Source organism: Salminus brasiliensis, chromosome 9, assembly GCF_030463535.1.
Source record: "Salminus brasiliensis chromosome 9, fSalBra1.hap2, whole genome shotgun sequence".
Lineage (NCBI taxonomy): Eukaryota > Metazoa > Chordata > Actinopteri > Characiformes > Bryconidae > Salminus > Salminus brasiliensis.
Window position 1 is genome coordinate 39,192,755 of NC_132886.1, and position 18,707 is coordinate 39,211,461.

Genomic DNA, 18,707 nt, shown 5'->3' on the forward strand with positions numbered 1-18,707 from the left:
AAGGCTACAGGAGCTCAGATAACCACTCTGCTCAGAACGCACAACACCACCTCCAACCATGAGGAGGGTGAAGCTACAACAGCAGAAGACCACGTCAGGGTCCACTTCAGTCAGCCAAGACCACAAAGCTGAGGCTGCAGCGGCTCGGCACACTGGACTGGGGTTGAAGGCTCGGGGAACATAGGCCCTGAGTCTCAGTGTCTGCTGAGGAACACAGGCGGCGGCGGCGGCGGTGGTGGTGTTGGTGGTGGGGTGAAGGTGTGGGGATGGTTTTTAGACACACTTGGCAATCTTTTCCATCCCTTAATGGCCGCAGTTTTGGACGGCGGCGTCCAGCAGTTAGTGTAACCCGTTCCTAATAAAGTGCCCAGTGAGTGTAGCTATCTACTGCCAGAATGATTTGCTTATTTGAAGTTATTCATATATCCTTTATTTCCTCCTGAATTACAGTGTAAAAGTATAAGACCCTTTTAATGTCACTGAGGGAAAACATTAGCAACAGGCTAGCTCATCGTTCGGCACTAAAATGAAACAAATATGACAGAATAATTTTTTTAATAATCTTTCAGTTTTAATATTGACATATTCATCGTTAGACAGCATGCTAATATGATTTCTAATTAAATATAAAATATAAAAATATCTAAATATTATTTCCCTGCCTTTTCGTGTCTCCTTAGAAACCAGGCGAGGCTACGAGAAGGCAGGAGCGCGAATTGGGACGCAGCCCAGGTCTCAACAGCTGCGTTTGAACAGCCGCCCCACACTCCGACCCGAAATGAGGTCCAACGACTTTTCTGAGGTATGAAGATATAAAGTGGAGGCCATGTCATGTCCCCGTAGCTCGACTGGGGGGCGCTTGGGCTGGGATTGTGTGCAAAAGACGCTGCCTACGTGATTCGCCCTTGCTCCCTTTTTCTCTCCGCTAGGCGGCACCGTCGCTGCCTCCCCGCGCGGACTGTCGGCGTTACGGAGCAGCGAAGCGCCGCTCCAGTGTGTCATAGCGAAGCCCAGCCTGGAGGACAAGGAGGATGTAAATACGGGACGGGACGCGAGATTTTGGCATCTTAACCGGCGCAGGGCTGATCGATTGACCTGTGTTTGCTTCGGACCGAGCGGCCTGGAGGTAAAGCCTAGCTACAGCAGGCAGCGTCAGGGCTGCGGTATTAGCTGAGCTAGCTAGCTAGCTGGCTAACTAACTAACTGCCTGCTACGTTAGCTGATGTTTGTGGCGTAAAGTGTGAATTTCTCAAGCTGCTGCTGCTGCTGCTCCTCCCGCTTTGTGCTCCGGCTCCTCGTCGAGGGAGCACCCGGAGCTGAGCTGAAGTCATCCGAGCTCAGGTCCGTGGCGTTAGCGCGGTTAGCTTTGCCAGCTGTCAAATGCCCTTATGGCCTACAGTCAGCTTTCACTTCGGCCGAGTTCCAAATCGCGTTAGATGCCCTAGGTAGTGCACTACCGTAACGGCCAGGCACAAGGGCTGGGTTAGATAGCTAGCCCATACATTTATTTCTCTGACAGTTTTCCCTCAGCATATATATATATATATTTTAGTCACTTTTCGGACAGATAGAGGCGTTTTGGTGGTGATTTTCATGTTTAAGGTCTGTGTTTGGACCGTTCTCCCTCAGGAAGTCAGTCAAGTTAGCGATAGCTAGCCTAGCTAGGTAGCATAGGTTACGTTTATCAGCCCGTGAATCGAGTTATAGGTGATTAAATGTCGAGGATGTGATGATTAATCACTGATTCTGGAGGAAATGTCATTTTTTCAGGTGTATTATTTGTAATATCCACACTTTGTGTGTTTACACTATGTCGTGCTGATAGTAGGGTGCATGTTGAGAAGGGAGCACGGTGCTATTTGAGAAGCAGCCTTTCTTTCAAACTTCAAAACAGTCGTTGGTGGTTTATATGGCAGCTTTTCTGTCTGCAGGTAAGTTACTTCATAATTAGCATAATTAGCATAATTAGGGGGGAATGGTTCATTTCCATTCCCCCCAGTATTCTCCCAGTTTAACCAGTGCCTGTTACCACCCCGTGACTGTGCATGGGGGGTTAGCATGGAAGCCCCCTACTGTTCTGTTCACTGTGTAGGTTGGTGTATTTTCTGATGGACAGTCATTAGAGGCCATGGACTCAAGTGTTATCTGAAACTACAGGGCCTTAAAAGTGACCAAATTGCGGGTCAGGGTGGCCAGGGGTGTCGGAAATGCCCCGTGGGTCCACCAGCATGAACTGGAGGGGTGTGTTTGCTGCAGGTTGTCTTGCAGGAGCTTCCTGCGCTTTGCTCCATCCATCCATCAGTTCATCCATCCAAATTTATAGTCGTTTAACTGCAAGACCAGCATCTGTCCATATCAGCCTTCTCCATACACGAAGTTGACAAAAGTATTGGGACACCTGAAATCAAGGCTATTTGTTGGAGTAACTGTCTCTACTGTCCAGGGAAGAAGAAGAAGGCTTTCTACTAGACTTTGGAGGAGCATTGCTGTGAGGATGTGATTGCATTCAGCATGCTGGGTGATGATGATGATTATCAGCACCACCTAACCTCACCTCACCTCATCCCAAAAGTATTGGATGGAGCTCCACCATCCATCATTCCAGAGAACCCAGTTCCACCACTGCTCCACAGCGCAATGCTGGGGGGCTTTCCGGCCCTCTGTAGCCACGCCTGGCATAGTAGGTTCATCTTTGTTTATCTGCTCCAGAGAGTCCTATTCTATTGGCAGTACTTTTTTTTTTTTCTACAGGGATGAGAGTAATTCAGTAGCGAAACCCAGGCCCAGCTGTAGAAGGCTTTACTGGATCAGCGAACCACAGAAATGGAGACGTGGGTCCTCACCCCATTATTCGGTCGACAGCAGCACGTTCTCAGGGTGGCGCTGAGGGCTGAGCTGGTTGTTTTCTCGCGGCCAGGCCTCCCACGATCTTGCTCCTTGTCGTCGAGTGATCAGGCCATCGCTCCTTTATCGTGTTTACTGCTTTTAGCAGAACCTGACTGAGTGCTGCGGACACATGATCAACCTGAAGCACTGAAGCTATTGATGGCGTATCTTCCAGGGTTTCTGAAGATGCCATCTTTGGGAGCTGCAAGGCTACAATTAGGACCTCAAATCCGTTTGGGTGCTAGGGTAGTTTCGTTAAATCTGTTGGGCCAGAATGAGCCAATCAGAATGCTTGGTAATACCCAAGGCGGAAAATATTGAAAAGGTTTGCGGAACTTAATTTGTCTTGGGACCACAAGAGGGCGCTCCTCATGATAACCAAGTGACTGACGTGACCGGCCACGATCCACGCTTACTGTTCTTTAGATTTCGCTGTCTTTTGCAGGGGGTTCTAGCCTCCCCTGCATGCGGAGATTGCTGGTGTCCTACATGCAGCAGATTAGCAAAGGCAGAAAGCAGATAACCCGGTCCCTGGACGGCAGTGTCCTGTTGCGGCAGGGACGGGACGTGGCTATATAAAGCTGTTGGCAGAGGATGAGACGCCGACAGTTCTGCCAGGAATAGGACTACGCCTGCACAGTGTACCGTAGGGTGATGTTCTCCTGTAGCTCTGACTGTGTCTAGAACTGCAATTGTTGTCCCACACAATTAGTAGATCCATCTGCGGTGGGTTCTACTGTTGAGTTTTGGTTCTTCTCAGTGGTTCTTTCTCATGCGTCTAGGGAGGTTCTCCTTTTAGCCTTTGTTCCTCCCAGTGTTCAACTGGGATGAAGAAGAACCATCTGGAAATACTGAGAGGAACCAAGAGTTAAAAGGAGAACCTTCCTAGAAGCATAAGGAAGACCTTCTTGTGCTTCTAGGGAAGTTCTCTGTTTAGCTATTTGTTCCCCTCAGTGGTTCTTCTTCATGCTTTGGGCTTAAGGTTCTTGGTTCCTCTCAGTAGTGCTTCTCCATGCCTCTAGGGAGGTTCCCCTTTTGAGTATAGGTTCCACTTAGTGGTTCTTTCTTTAGGCTTTGAGGGAGCTTTCCCTTTTGGGTCTTGCTTCCTCTGAGTAGTGATTCTTCATGCTTTTTGGGAGGTTCTTCATTCTGAATACTGGTTCATCTCAATAGTTCTCCCTCATGTTCTTAGGGAGGTTCTTCTTTTGAGTATTGGGTGCTCTCAGTGGTTCTTCCTTGTGCTTTTAGGGAGAGAGCATATTGGTTCCTCTGAGCGGTTCGTCATGCTTTTGAGTTCATGATCAGTCTGAGGTGAATGAGGGCGTTGAAGAGAACTGTCCATATTGTTTATCCCTGCTTTATCTCTCTCTCTCTCTCTCTCTCTCTCTCTCTCTCTCTCTCTCTCTCTCAGCATTAAGATAAAGCGATGCCGGTCGGCTCGAGCTGTGACTGCCTGCACCTGGAGTGCGTTGGAGAGATCACTAAGGAGGAGCTCATCCAGAAGTCTCACGTGAGTCTCCCCCCCCAGTCCACTGCAACCCTGCGTCCATCCTCCTCTCCTTTTCAGAACTGATGCCAGCTGCCGATGGCTAGCAACCTGATAAAGATTTGACCCAGCGACTCTCCGGTCATACTGCCAGTGCCTTATTCCACTGGACCATTTGGGGCTCTTATGACGCTATTTTATTGAATTGTGCTCATTTTTGTTATTATTATTATTATTATTATTATTATTATTATTTGATCAGATCTTTTGCCCAACCCATACGCACCCCCCTCCTCCACTGCCGCGACATTTGATCTGTGTGCCAGAATGTCGTGATGCGTATCGTAATATACTTTTTCTACCATATCAGCCCAGCCGTCTGTCTACAGTAACCGCAGTACTCGTTCTAGAGTGAAACGTTGCCTGCTGAGCTGATGCTACTCCTACAGTTTCATACAGTTTCATACTGAAAGGCAGGTGAGCATTAGCATAATGAGTGTGTTGTGATTTCAGGGCCAGTGCCAGGACTGCAAGGTCGGGGGGCCGAACCTCTGGGCCTGTCTGGAGGTAAGTGAGCTGTTGTGGAAGTAATTGTATACGCTGTGATGTGAGACCGTTGTTGTTGTTATTATTGTTATTATTATAATAGCCACACTATAATGAGCATGTGACCTATTTGACCAATAGCTGATATTTGATTATATGTTAACTGAACTCAGCAAATCTATACATCACTGCGTCCTTATATATTACTGTATGTCCCCAGTCCTCAGTCCTGGCACTTGAATCCAGTTTCCAGTCCAGGGCTTTGTAATCCTTAGGTAGGCGTGACACTCAGCGTTTCTGCTACATACAGTTTGCAGCGGCCGGCCGGATACGGGAAGTGAAATGACGGATACAGGAAGTGAAATAAATCCTAGAGGAAGCCGGTTACATGAACGAGAAGGAAACCCAGGACTGGAAACTGGGTTTAGGGTCCAGATTGTGATTGTGCCTAGAAGGACAGACACTGGACACTGGATGTGGTGCAGAGATTGAAGTGGACACTTTGGTTGTAGATCTGTTGCTGGTTTCAGTGTTTGTCCCTTACGTGTGTGTGTGTGTGTGTGTGTGTGTGTGTGTGTGTGTCTTTTCTAGAATGGCTGTTCATATGTTGGCTGTGGAGAGTCTCATGCGGACCACAGCACCGTCCACTCTCAGGTTGGTGTACCTACGTATTTATTTATTTATGTATTTAAGCACGACTTTGGAATCCTGTAATAACTAGTTAATGACTGTTTTGGTATGTAACTGCTATATATGCATAAATTAAGGCTTCTGTATATAATGTTTTTATGTCATTATTACTGGTTTGGATAGAGTTACTCAGTTATTTGACACTTAACTCGTAGGTCATAACACTTACTAAGCAGTTATTCATTTTTCATGAATGTTTATGCAGTGGGACATAAACTCTTAATGTTTTAAGATGTATAGTTTATTAGCTGGTAAGAGTTCTGAGGATTAGAATGACTTATAAAATAATTGTTTAACATATTCTGTAAGTATTTCGCTAAATAAAGTACATTAGTCCTAGGAACACACACACACACACACACACACACACACAAACACAAGCAGTTACACAATACAGCACAGTAATGAGATACAATAATTAAGGTGGTATAGTATAAAAAGAAGTTGTCCAGGCACAGCAAAAAGAATAATGAATTAACTATTAACTTAAAAAATAATTAAAATGATAAAATATCAGTTAAAAAATTATTAACAAAAAATTAACTATAAATAGATAATAGCATAATCTATGGATTTGAGTCATAGAACGAGTCAGGAACAAACAGTACGCAGAAGACGGAGCTGCTGGAATGGCTGCCACTGAATAACATGGATGGTTTGCTGGTTCCAGCGGCTTCTGTCGAGGGGTGGGATCTACGTATTAGGCAGCAGGTGAACAGTCTGGTGTTGAGGGTGATGAAGGTGATGAAGGTGTTGAGGCAGAAAAAAATAAGCGAGCGTAAGAATCTGAGACACTCTGATGTTCTAGACTGGGTCAGAAGATCTGGCAGATCTTGTCAGCCTTTGTTGATCGAATGTAATGAAAACTGGACGGTGCTGCAGTGCTTGTCTTCTGTGCAGGACCCTGGGCTGCGGTCAGAGCATGCATTAGTAATTGATGTTCGCTGATAAGACTGCCTCCCCCTGACTGGTGTGTGTGTGTGTGTGAGTATCCGCAGTGTCAGGCCTGAGAGAAGCAAGGAGCACCAATACCTGCCCCACTGACCTACATTACCTCCAGCTCCATGCCCCACCCAGCTCTGTAGGCCTCTCTATAGAGCCAGTCTGAGGAACGTTGTTCAGAAGATGCCCCAGTAGCTGAGTTGCCCAGGTCCCTTAAGCTGCCTAAGAACCATAACCCTTTCTGCTCCAGGGAGCATCGTACCTGGAGAACCTCGTACCTTGGGTACCTTGTACCAGGCTGACCCTGAGCTCTGACCCTGAGCTGTCTAAGCATTGGCCCACTTTCAATGGGAGATTGAGAGCTCGATCCTAGGTGGTGCCACACCCATCTTTGGCTGGGAGTCCCAGAGAGCACCCCCTCTCCCCTATCGATGTGGGTGATGCTAGTCAGAGCTGGTGTCTGGAGAACGCTAACGTTAGCGCGTTGCTTTAGCTCCAGTGGCGTTGCCAAACCCTGCAGTTTGGCCTGCTTAGTGCAGCGTCACGGCGAAGCTCCATTCAAAAGCAGCCAGCCCGCTGACCAGAGCGCACCAGACCCGGGCAGGGCGGTGCAGATCATAAATGATGGAGGAGACTGCATGGCACGGCCTGTACAAGCACATCTGCTGGCCAGAGTGGAAGCTACCTCATCTACCGCTGATAAATAATGTAGCGACCCCTGAACCACAGCTGTGTGAGTGAGTGAGTGTGTGTGCCGGCACAGTTGGAGAGCAGACCTCGCCCTACCACTCCCTAGCTTTACACACCATCCGCCACCCTGTGACGCACACATACAAGACACCTGCCATATGCTCCTTGGTGGCTGTGGTGCTGAATTCTGCAAAGCTGATTCTCAGTGCTTGAGAAGATGAGAAGCTGCTGGTTGTTGTTGTTGTTGTTGTTGTTGCAGCTTCTGCAGCGTTTTGTTGTTTTCTCTGTTTTCTGGGCGAGTTTCTCTGCGGCAGCAGCTTTGCACCACTACTTCATTTCCATGGAATATTCTTGGATTTTCCCTCTGGAACGAGAGTTCACAGTCACTCTGTGTTCATAATCAACGCAGTAGATTCAGCTATGAATGCAGGAAGGCTAAAAATAACCAGAGTACTAAACCATGCAGGACGAGAAGTGCAAACAAAACCACACTTATTTTAATATGTACTTTGGAGGAATGTCCCGATACATTTATTTGCCTCCCCATCCGATCCAAGTACCCTAACCCTAAGTACCCTCAGGATCGGCCAATACTGTGTTGATGGCCGTGTTGATACCAGAGATTTAAGTATGGCTCGGCTCGACCCGCCATCCCTTAAAATCCATGGAAGACGAGCGTGCAGGCTTTTTTCTGTCCTGCACCGAAGTGGTGGAACGAACTTCCCCTGGGGGTCCGAACGGCAGAGTCCATCGCTCGCTGTCTTCAAACCCAGACTGAAGACCCTCCTCTTCCGAGAGTACTTGGGCGAATAGTACAGTGATCACCTTACTGACTTGTTTTTAGTAGAGTCTAAACTTTGAGGGATCTTTTGATCTAGCTGAGGCTGTTCTTGGGTGAATAGCAAAGCACTTTTGTAAGTAATTCTGGAGAAGAGCGTCTGCTAAATTATGTAAATGTAAACGTTAATGTGTTGTAAAAATATCATCTAAAGGTGCTAGCATTGCATTGAACGATGGATGGGGGAGATGGATGGTGGGCCACCCAAACCCAACCCAATTAGAGAGTGAAATGATTGGTTTGGCATTACTAGGGATTAAGCTCTCAATCTCCCACTGAAAGGTAGCCAACGCTTAGACAGGTGTGCCACCCAGGAGCCCATGATATGATTGGGTTGGCATCACCAGAGATTGAGCTCTCAGTCGCCCACTAAAAGTTGGCCAACACTTAGACAGTTGTGCCTTCCAGGAGCCGATCCGAGTATCGGCTACTACTAATCTGATCTTTGCATTTTTGTAAATAACACAGGCACACAGTTTAGGAAAGATGTGCTTCTAATTAATACGCACTAGTACCACAAAGGGTTCTTTGAGTGATGCCGTATAGTGCAGTTCATTTCAAACTGTCCTGTTACCTTTTGGGAACAATCCTCGCTGTTAAGGGCTGTTATTAATGGCTGAAGGTTACCAGAGGGCAGTCTTCTAGAACACAGCGGCAAAAACAAAGGATCGGAAATGGATTGGGCTTAAAATGGCTAATACTCAGCTTTCTAACCCTACCATGTCATTCCCTGCAGGAGACGCGGCACAACCTGACGGTCAACCTGACCACGCTGAGGGTGTGGTGTTACGCCTGCGCCAAAGAGGTCTTCCTGGACAGGAAACTGGGGCCTCCCACCTTGCTGCCTGGTGCTGTCAAATCCATATCTCCCCTGCAGACCCCCAGCCAGGTAACACCCACTGACCCACACAGTTGTCCTTCACTCACCCTCCTCATTAGGAACCCCACCTGTTTATGTAGCTCCACTACTGGAGCCTGCAGCCACATCTCTTGCTACCCATTCTCTACCCCGTTTATCACCGACCACAGAGCTGATGTTGAACATGTAAGATGTAGGTGGTCATACTACTCAAAAATATCCAGGTGAGAGTGGCTCTGTGGTCCGAAACTGACCACTGATGAAGGGAACAGATGGGCTACAGTCTCTAACTGAGCACCAGCAAGGTGGAGCTACAAGGGACGGGTAAGGCAAGTCAACATACTGTATATTGACTGTGCAGACGTGACGTTAACCCTGAAACCATGTTTCTCAGGAGCCCACAGCCTCCGGCAGCCCAACATCTCTGAGGGCTCCCCCAGCTGGAGCCTGCGAGGATCTGGACATGGAGACTGAGGAGGAGGACGATTTGAGGACCAGAGGTGACGGGACCTTCCTTATTCTATCCTTCATCTTGTTGAGACTGTTAAAAGATACCACAGCATCCACCTAGCAGCACCCTAGCAACAGCTAACTTATTGTAGCAACCTCATACCAGTCTCTGGTACAGTATAGTACAAAGTAACACCCTAGCAACCACACCCAATAACCTCCAATATCGGCTTAGCAACATCCTAATGACCACCTATGACACCAAAGTAGTGTAACCACCCTGGTTGCCTCTGAAACACATTAGCAAACATCTCCCTGGGATAATATAGCACCCTAGTAACACCCTAGCAACCCCCTGCAATTACACACATGATCGGCTTAGCAACATCCTAATACCATTGCAATGTCACAGCAACCGCACAGAGGTACGTTTTGCTAGCTATGAGGCTAATGTAGCTAAATTACGGTACGTTTTGGAGAAGCCGTTCCTTCACCTGTTTGTGCATTAGTCTCCCTGTGCTCCCCTCCTGCAGGACTGACCGGGCTGAAGAACATTGGCAACACCTGCTACATGAACGCTGCCCTGCAGGCCCTCTCCAACTGGTGAGCAAACATGCGAGCCCTACCTTGTACACAGCTTTTTGATTGGACGATTGGACATTGGAATGAATGGGGTGCAAAAGTTAGTGTACCCTTCTTATGTCAAAGTTATATAAATACACTTGTAACCCACCATCCATCTACATGGGGTACCACAGCAACCACTAGGCAACATCCTAGCAACCACCTGAGAAATCATGACAACTGCCTAGAAACCACAAATCAACACCATGGCAACTACCTGGGATTTCATAGCAGCCACCTTGCAACACTTATAGCACCCTCATAGCAACTACTAAGCAACACCATAGCATCTACCTGGGTTGCCATAGTAATTGCTTAACAACACCCTTGCAACCACTGTGGCAACCCCCTAGCTACCACTTGGGAAATCATCGACTATCACCATAGCACCTATAGCATCCAACCTGGGATATATCACTTAGTAACACTATAGCAACTATCTGGGATACTGTAGCAGCCACTTTCCAACCCCATAGCACCTACCTGGGATATCATAGCAGTTGCCTAGCAACACCCTTGCAACCACTAAGCAACCCCCTAGTTACCACTTGAAAAACAATAGCAATCGCCTATGGTTACCATAGCAGCCATAGCATTTCACTATAGCAACCAATATTGGAACACTATCTGGGATACCAGAGCACCTGTCTTGGATGCCATAGCAACACCTCCTGAGCAACACTGTAGCAACCGCCTAACAACATCATAGCAACCACCTGGAATACCATCGCAAGAGCATAGTAACCACCTTCCAAAAGCAGACAGCTGCCTGCAAGTGTGAACCTCTTAAGCTGTGCAGACATTCTGCGTTTTCTTCTGGACGTCCGCTTTCCGTCACGGCGGGATCTACAATGAGTCCGGAAAGCTGGATCTGTATCCCAGCATAGTCACAGCCCTCCCTAATCGGTAGGTGTGGAAGTCTCCCCGGCTGCGAGCAGGAAGCAGCGGTGGGACAGCGGCTCCATTACAAACCCTGCTTTTAGGCCCAATCAGCCTCCCTCCGCTCAGCGCGCTATTCCCCCTCCTCAGCCCTCGGCCCCAATCAGCCTGGCCTTCCTTTCATTTCTTTCATTTCTCTGCTCTGATTTCAAATCGGGCTCGGTGTCGAGGCTTTTGGTCGTTTTTTCTGTGAAGATTAGCATTAGCTTGATTAAAATTCAAACGTGTAAATGTAGACCCTCAGAAGCTCTGCAGCGGGTGTGAGGACATCTTTAGTGAAAGCTTGGCTGGGAAAATGGAACTGGGTCAAAATTTGCAATCCTAAAAAGACTTAATTACTGCAGGGACGTTCGTTATTGTGTGTGTGTGTATATATATATATATATATATATATATATATATATATATATATATATATATATATATGTATGTGTGTGTATGTCTCTGTGTGTGTGTGTGTGCGTGTGTGTGTGCTCTTTTATCTCTCCACGCTGTGAGCCTTAATTGTTAGAATAGTCTTACTTAGCTGTTAGCAGTTAGCTGGTCTGTCTAGGCTGTGCCCGCAAGTGTGGCTGCAGTAGCTAATGTTGGACACGCCTTCCAGAGCAGCTGTGAAAATCTTGTAGTAAGTGTTGTAAGAAATTGTAGCTTTTGCCAGAGGACACTGGGGACACACTGGTGTCCACTTAGTCTCCCACCTTAGTTAAGATGTCATTGGTCTTTGCTGGCACAGTCTGCTCTGTGGTGGTCAGTCCTGTGGGGTTTTGAGCTTTGAAGAGGGTGAACAGGGTGAGAGGAGACGCAGGGTAGTACGCAGGAAAACGACGGATACAGTCTGGAGTCTACAGATCTTTGTCAGTGTTGTGTAAAGCTTCTTCTAGCGCTTCTTCTGATGCTGCATCCACTTCTTTCTCTCTTTCTTCTGGCCCTCAGTCCTCCCCTGACGCAGTTCTTCCTGGACTGCGGCGGCCTGGTCAGGACGGACAAGAAGCCGGCTCTGTGTAAAAGCTACCAGAAGCTGATCACAGACCTGTGGCACAAGAACAGGTGCGTAGCTTTCCCAGCTCTTTCCTCACCTTCACGGATGTGTCAAAAACTGGCTAATCGCTGTGTGTTTTGCAGGCCTTCCTTCGTCGTCCCCACAAATCTGTTCCAGGGCATCAAAGCGGTCAATCCGATGTTTCGAGGGTATTCCCAGCAGGTATATTTTTCTTACCATATAATTATTATTGCCAACTAGGCAGCAAATGCCATGGCCATTCATTGCAGTTGTGATGTCACAACCATGAACACATTTGCATATAACTGGCTGGCGTGTCGGAATGTAGTGGGACGCTGTGGTTTGAGTCTGAGGATTTGTTTGCATTCAGGGAGGTCAGGATGTCTGATGATCTCCGCCCTACCTCACCCCCAACTCCCTAATTCATCCCAGGGTGTTTGAACCCCTCTAGCCCACACCTGGCATTAGAGGCATGGCGCCAACAGATTCCAGAGAATTCAGAGAGCCCTATTCAATTGGCAGTGTTTCTGTACAAGGACTAGACAAGCTGTGTATATCAGCAATGGGTGCGATTTAAAGTAGCTGAATGCATTCATTAGAAGGGTCTTGGAAAGCTGCACCCTTGGGGTCTTCAGAGCTGCACCCCCCCCCGCCCACACACACACCCCTTCAGTGGTCAGTGCCGCTAAAGTTGTAGCTGTGGGCGCTATTGGGTTTAGGCTTTGATTGAGCCTCACTTACTTCACCTGCAGAAGGTACTTTTGGAGGGAGTTATTATTAGAAAGCGCGCACACACACACACACACACACACACACACACACACACACACACACACACACACACACACTCCCACACACACTTTATTCAGATCACATCCTCTTCACCCTGGCGGAACTCTGGGTTTCTGAGGGATTAGTTCCAGGAGAAGTTCAGTCTTTTGTGAGCCAGGTCGTCCTTCTCTTTTTCAGGCCACAGTGCCCTCATAGCCGCGCAATAAACCCATACAGGCCGCGGGAGCATTTGTCACGGCTGGCCGAGAGAGGAAGAGCCGTTTTTAGAATTAGTGTTAGCATGCGTGGGCTGTCGCCGGCCAGGGCCAGAATGGAAGTGTGTAAAGGCTCCAGCAGCGGTAATCTCATTTACAGAGTCACTTTTATGGAGGCAGACTGAGACAGCGGGGGAAAGTGATGTGTGTATATACAGTGTGTGTTGTATGCAGTTATTCAGCTCACCTCCTTTCTTTTGCTTGGGGAATCTTTGACCTCCGGTTATAGATCTTGACTCATTGGGTCCTGTGAGATAGCGGGGCGTGAACAGAGAGCTGGACCACACTGAGATTCTCGGGTGAACACGAGGGGTTGGGGGTTAAGGAGAACCAACTCAAATGAGGCCCGGGGTGTGGTGGCAGCTGGCCATCGTCAGCGGGGGTTAGGTTGCTACTTCCTTTAGCCACAAGGTTTCCTTTGCTTTTCCAAACGGTGACTCTTCAGGTTCAGCACCTTGGAGAGCGCAGGCGCCTGGACAAACGGCCTGTCGTGGCTGGCGGGACAGCCGTCCCACAGTTGTTATTCAAGTAGGTCATGCTGGTGTTTTCACTTCCCATGGTGGGAGCCTGAGGAACATTGTTGTTTGAGCAAGCGACGCTGCACAGAACAGTGCACCTCCCTCTCCACTCTCCATTCTTGGCGGGTCATATGGCGGGTTTAATTTACCAGCCTACTAGTAGTTCTTGCAGTGTTGCAGACTTCCAGACTTCCACAGTTCCCCTGAAATGGCATTTGTACACTGTAGAAACCACAAGCTAATAAGCTCTGAAATATTGATTCAGCTGACCGTTCTAATCAGAAATAATACCCTCTGTTCCTCAGGACTCTCAGGAGTTCCTGCGCTGTCTGATGGATCAACTACACGAGGAGCTGAAGGAGCCAGTGGTGGAGCCTGAGGACCAGAGTCCGTCAGTCAGCGCGGACGACAGCCCAGACGAAGACGACCGCAGCCGTTCAGAAAGCGACTTCCAGTCCTGCGAGTCGTGCAGTGCTGACAGCGAGGGGCCCCGACCCCCGGAGGAGCCAGATGAGGCCGATGTGCTGATCCCGGACGAGGAGAAGGCCAACCGAGAGTGGCAGAAAGAAAAGAACCTCATCAACAACCTGTACCGCGCCGGCTCCCACGGCGACCTGGACAAGGATGTGGACACGACCAACGAGAGCAGGACCATCATTAGCAGCCAGGGTGCCATCAAGCAGGGCAAGGCTACAGGTAAATTTAGCTTTTTTTTGTAGTGCAGTAGACAAATGTGAGGAACAGGGATGAGCTTCTTGAGTCCTTCAGAAGTCCATGGTCTTCTCTCATGTCTTGCCGATATTTCAGACAGGATGATGGGATTGTTGTGATGTCTGATTACATAGACTGCTACGTATTCCTGCTACTCAGAACGTCTAGGACTCAGTTGCAGAGTGACGAGCAGTGTTCCTCCCCTGTTCTTTCAGATTCCAACCCTGAGATCCAAGTCAGCAACAACGCCCGTCCCCAGAGCCCGAGTGCCAATGAGGGAATCGCCCTCAAACTGTCCAGCAGCCCCCCTAAATCCACCCCCATGTGGCCTAGCCTGAGCTCAGCTCACAAGAAAGGTAACTCCTCTCTCAGCACTCATCACCCCGTTTTAGCTGACGGCGTGTGCTGTCCTGTGATTCGCTGTCTCTGTGCTTCTGTCTTCTTCTCTCAGTGACCTCGTTTGCACCGCCGAAGAGCAAGCGTCAGAGAAAACATCGCAGCGTCATCTCGGACGTTTTCGACGGCACCATCGTCAGTTCCGTGCAGTGCCTGACCTGTGACAGGGTAAGAGGGCAGTACGCATGGCATGTGTTAGATGTGGTTAGGTCAGGACGCTTCCATTGATCGGTCGTGATGGGAAGCCAGAGTCATCTTTCCGTTCTTTCTAAGGTGTCTGTGACCCTGGAGAACTTTCAGGACATCTCGCTGCCCATCCCAGGGAAAGAGGACCTGGCCAAGCTGCACTCCTCTTCCCATCAGACTGCCCTGGTGAAGGCGGGGTCTTGTGGCGAGGCCTACGCACCTCAGGGCTGGATTGCCTTCGTCATGGAGTACATTAAGAGGTGATCACATGCAGACCACTTTATTAGAAACACCTACCTTGTGCTTCTACTCCCTGGCCACTTTATTAGAAACACAAACCTTGTTCCCCCACTTGCTGGCCACTTTATTAGAAACACAAACCTTGTTCCCCCACTTGCTGGCCACTTTATTAGAAACACAAACCTTGTTCCCCCACTTGCTGGCCACTTTATTAGAAACACAAACCTTGTTCCCCCACTTGCTGGCCACTTTATTAGAAACACCTACCTTGTGGTTCTATTCACTGGCCACTTTATTTGAAACGCATATGTTGTGCTTCTCCCCCCATTGGCCACTTTATTAGAAACACATAACTTATGCCTCCACTTGCTGGCCACTTTATTAGAAACACTTGGCCTCTTTATTTGAAACACCTACCTTGTTCTTCCCTTCATTGGCCACTTTATTAGAAACACTTGCATGACGCCGAGTGGGGACTAGAGGGGCAGGTTGCCACTTTCTTTCTTTTGTTTGGCCTTTGTTAGCTCAATGCTAACATGCACTTAAATTCTCATAGACTGGCTAGAAGAGGTTAGCGTGACTGCAGCAGAGGTAAGTGAAATTGATCTCAGTTTCTGTTCTGGACGTCGTCTTGTGTTTTACCCCCTCTCTCTCTCTCTCTCTCTCTCTCTCTCTCCCCCCCCCCCCCCTTTCTTTTTCTTTTTTTTAGCTGGTTCTGGGGTCCTGTGGTCACCCTCCAGGACTGTCTGGCTGCTTTCTTTGCTCGGGATGAGCTGAAAGGTAAGTAGGGTCTGGAATGAATGAAATGTATCCAGTAGATGCAATGAATCACTGTGTGTGTGTGTGTGTGTGTGTGTGTGTGTGTGTGTGTGTGTGTGTGTCAGTCTGAAGTCTAATCAGCTTGCTCTTTGCTTCTGCAGGGGATAACATGTACAGCTGTGAAAAGTGCAAGAAGTGAGTACCAGCATTGTGCCTCATAAGTTTGCGGACAGGCAGAGATCAGATGGGTTCAGAGTGATGGTGGATGTCAGAAACCACGTGATCACTCAGCACCTCGTTTGAGGAGAGTGTGATGGTGTAGGCGTAGCGTTAGCGTCGTGCTAATTGGTGGAGTAAACCTTCCATTACTTGTCGCTCCAGTGCAAAAACACAGACACACACTTAACACTCCAAATACGCCGAACCACGAAGGGTTCTGTATGGTACAAATAACAAGGGTTCTTTGACGTTTGACCATAGTGGAACCACTTTTGGTTCTAGATAGCACCAAACCAGGGTTCTGTGTGGTAGAGGTAAAAAGGGTTCTTTGATATTTGACAATAGTGGAACCCCTTTTGGTACTGAATTGCACTAAAAAGGGTTCTTTATGCTACTGAAAAGTGGCCCTTAGACTTGTGACAATATTGGGGCCTTTTTGGTACTATATAGCACCGAACTATGGTTCTATATGGTATCGAAAATGTCTATTTGACTTTTTGGTTCTAGATAGGACTAAACCAGGGTTCAGTGTGGTACTTAAAATGTCTATTTGACTTGTGACAATAGTGGAGCCCCTTTTGGTTCTAGATAGCACCAAACCAGGGTTCTGTGTGGTGCTGAAAAGTGGCCCTTTGACTTGCGACAATAGTGGAACTCCTTCTGGTACTAGATAGCACCAAACCAGGGTTCTGTGTGGTACTAAAAATGTCTATTTGACTTGTGACAACAGTGGAACCCCTTTTGATAAAAACAAGCCCTTTGCATCAGGTTATTTTGCGTCTGTTAAAGGTTCTCCCCACTCCAGATCAGTTCTCTATCACAATCGTGGTTCTTCATGAAACCAAAAGTGGTTCTTCTGTGGCGTTGCTCAAAGAACTCTTCTTTTTAAGAGTGCACTAAAAAGGGTTCTCTGACTTGTATCGATAAAAACATTGGTGCTGTATAGTGCTATTTTAAAAAGGTTCTATAAAGAACCATCAGCAGTAGGTTTTCGAGCATAGTGAGGAACCATTTGAGCATCCAAATGGCTCTTTGACTTCTCCCGGTTCTATGAAAAAACGACTGGTATTGCTAAAATGTTATTTGAGTAGGAGGAACGGCCGTCACTTTAACCGCTGCCGCCGTGTTTTGCTTCTTCAGGTTACGGAACGGAGTGAAGTTCTGCAAAGTCCAGAGTTTGCCAGAGGTGAGTGTTCTGCTCCGGTTCTCTGTGGTTGTGTTCCTGTGCTGTACGTCTTGTTCAGGACGCGCTTGATCGCTTGGATATTCTGGGCGACGTTAAAAAGCCTTTAAGAAGTCAGAAATTTGGTCGTTAAGACCATTACAGGTCTTAGATTAGTTTAGAATTGGCTTCACGGAGGCAAAGGCTTGACTGTGCCTCCATTAGTGCTGGGTTTTAATGCACCCATTAGCGGAACGGCAGCGACAGAACCTTACTGACTTCATTTGAAGTCGCTCTGTGAGCCACCATTACCAGGACAAATTGTGTCTAATGATTTTTTACTTTTTTGTGTTTTTTTTTTTTTGGGTGATGAGTCTGGTCTTTATTCACTCAGAGCCCCTACTGTAGCTTATCGCTGGATTTTTGGATATGTAAGACTAGGGTTGCAAGTTGGGAAATTTACCATGGGAATTAACAGGTAATTATGGGAATAAAATGGGGAACTTTGAAGCTAAACGTAAGAAACTTTATATAGAGAATAATTCGATATACCAAATCATATATACTGAACATGTGATTGGGGAATGAGCAGTGGGTGCAGGGGGTGTGTTCTTCTCAATAGCCCTGAGGTGTAATGTTTTGGTGTCATATCTAATTATTTTAGCTACGATTATGCTTCGGTATATATTTTTTTACCAACTATATATAAGTTTCTCACCTTCAGCTTCAAATATTCCAATTTATTCCCATTAATTCTGGTTAATTCCTGTGCTTACCCGTTTATTTGTATTATGTCATGTCTTCATGTCTGCTGTTGACGAAAAATGGTACACTGATGATAGTGTGTGATACAGTTCCTTTAAATGGTCCAACATTTCCTATTCATTTTAATAAATTCCAATAAGTTTCTCAAAGTTTACATTTTGGAAAATTTCCAAAGTTCCCAAGCTAAAGTTTCCATGGAAAGATGCTAAACACTGACACAGGACTTTTACATCGTCCAGTAAACTGTGCTGCACCTTATAGCATCTTTGCCTCCTCCTCTTCCATTTCCAGATCTTGTGCATTCACCTGAAGCGCTTTCGACACGAGCTGATGTTCTCCACCAAGATCAGCACTCACGTCTCCTTCCCGCTGGACGGCCTGGACCTGCAGCCCTTCCTGGCCAAGGACAGCTCGGCCCAAATCACCACCTACGACCTGCTGTCCGTCATCTGCCACCACGGCACGGCCAGCAGTGAGTCGCTGTTTAGGTTGGCGCGTCAGTTGGCCGGCCGATCTTCTACCGATGCATGAGTTTGATTGGACAGTTTTAGTCTGCACACATGAGGGGGTTTCTCAGTGCTGGTTCACTACATGTCCAAATGTTTGTGGACATCCCTTTTAACAAACGCATTCAGCTACTTTAAGTTGCACCCATTGCTGGCGTGCAGATGTGAAAATGCGCACACGCACAGCTTGTCTAGTCCCTGTAGAGAGGAAGTACTGCCAATAGAATAGGACTGTCTGGAGCAGATAAA

General features: G+C 47.6%; 1 protein-coding gene across 2 annotated transcripts in view; it reads left to right on the plus strand.

Moving 5' to 3' along the window:
* Positions 1–919: 919 nt before the first annotated feature.
* The window catches only part of usp33 (ubiquitin specific peptidase 33), a 28,120-nt gene continuing 10,332 nt past the window's right edge, over positions 920–18,707 (plus strand). Inside the window, exons 1-17 of one of the 2 annotated variants that reach the window (XM_072688366.1) lie at positions 920–1,126; positions 4,298–4,396; positions 4,886–4,939; positions 5,510–5,572; positions 8,815–8,967; positions 9,332–9,437; positions 9,921–9,990; positions 11,884–11,997; positions 12,073–12,151; positions 13,820–14,210; positions 14,441–14,581; positions 14,677–14,789; positions 14,895–15,067; positions 15,757–15,827; positions 15,968–16,001; positions 17,166–17,211; positions 18,244–18,424. In XM_072688366.1, the coding sequence (XP_072544467.1) occupies positions 4,313–4,396; positions 4,886–4,939; positions 5,510–5,572; positions 8,815–8,967; positions 9,332–9,437; positions 9,921–9,990; positions 11,884–11,997; positions 12,073–12,151; positions 13,820–14,210; positions 14,441–14,581; positions 14,677–14,789; positions 14,895–15,067; positions 15,757–15,827; positions 15,968–16,001; positions 17,166–17,211; positions 18,244–18,424 (1,873 nt within the window). In that variant the 5' untranslated portion in view covers positions 920–1,126; positions 4,298–4,312. Of the gene's footprint in view, positions 1,127–2,608; positions 2,681–4,297; positions 4,397–4,885; positions 4,940–5,509; positions 5,573–8,814; positions 8,968–9,331; positions 9,438–9,920; positions 9,991–11,883; positions 11,998–12,072; positions 12,152–13,819; positions 14,211–14,440; positions 14,582–14,676; positions 14,790–14,894; positions 15,068–15,756; positions 15,828–15,967; positions 16,002–17,165; positions 17,212–18,243; positions 18,425–18,707 lie in introns of those variants that run through there. The other variant, XM_072688367.1, reaches the window with a different exon arrangement.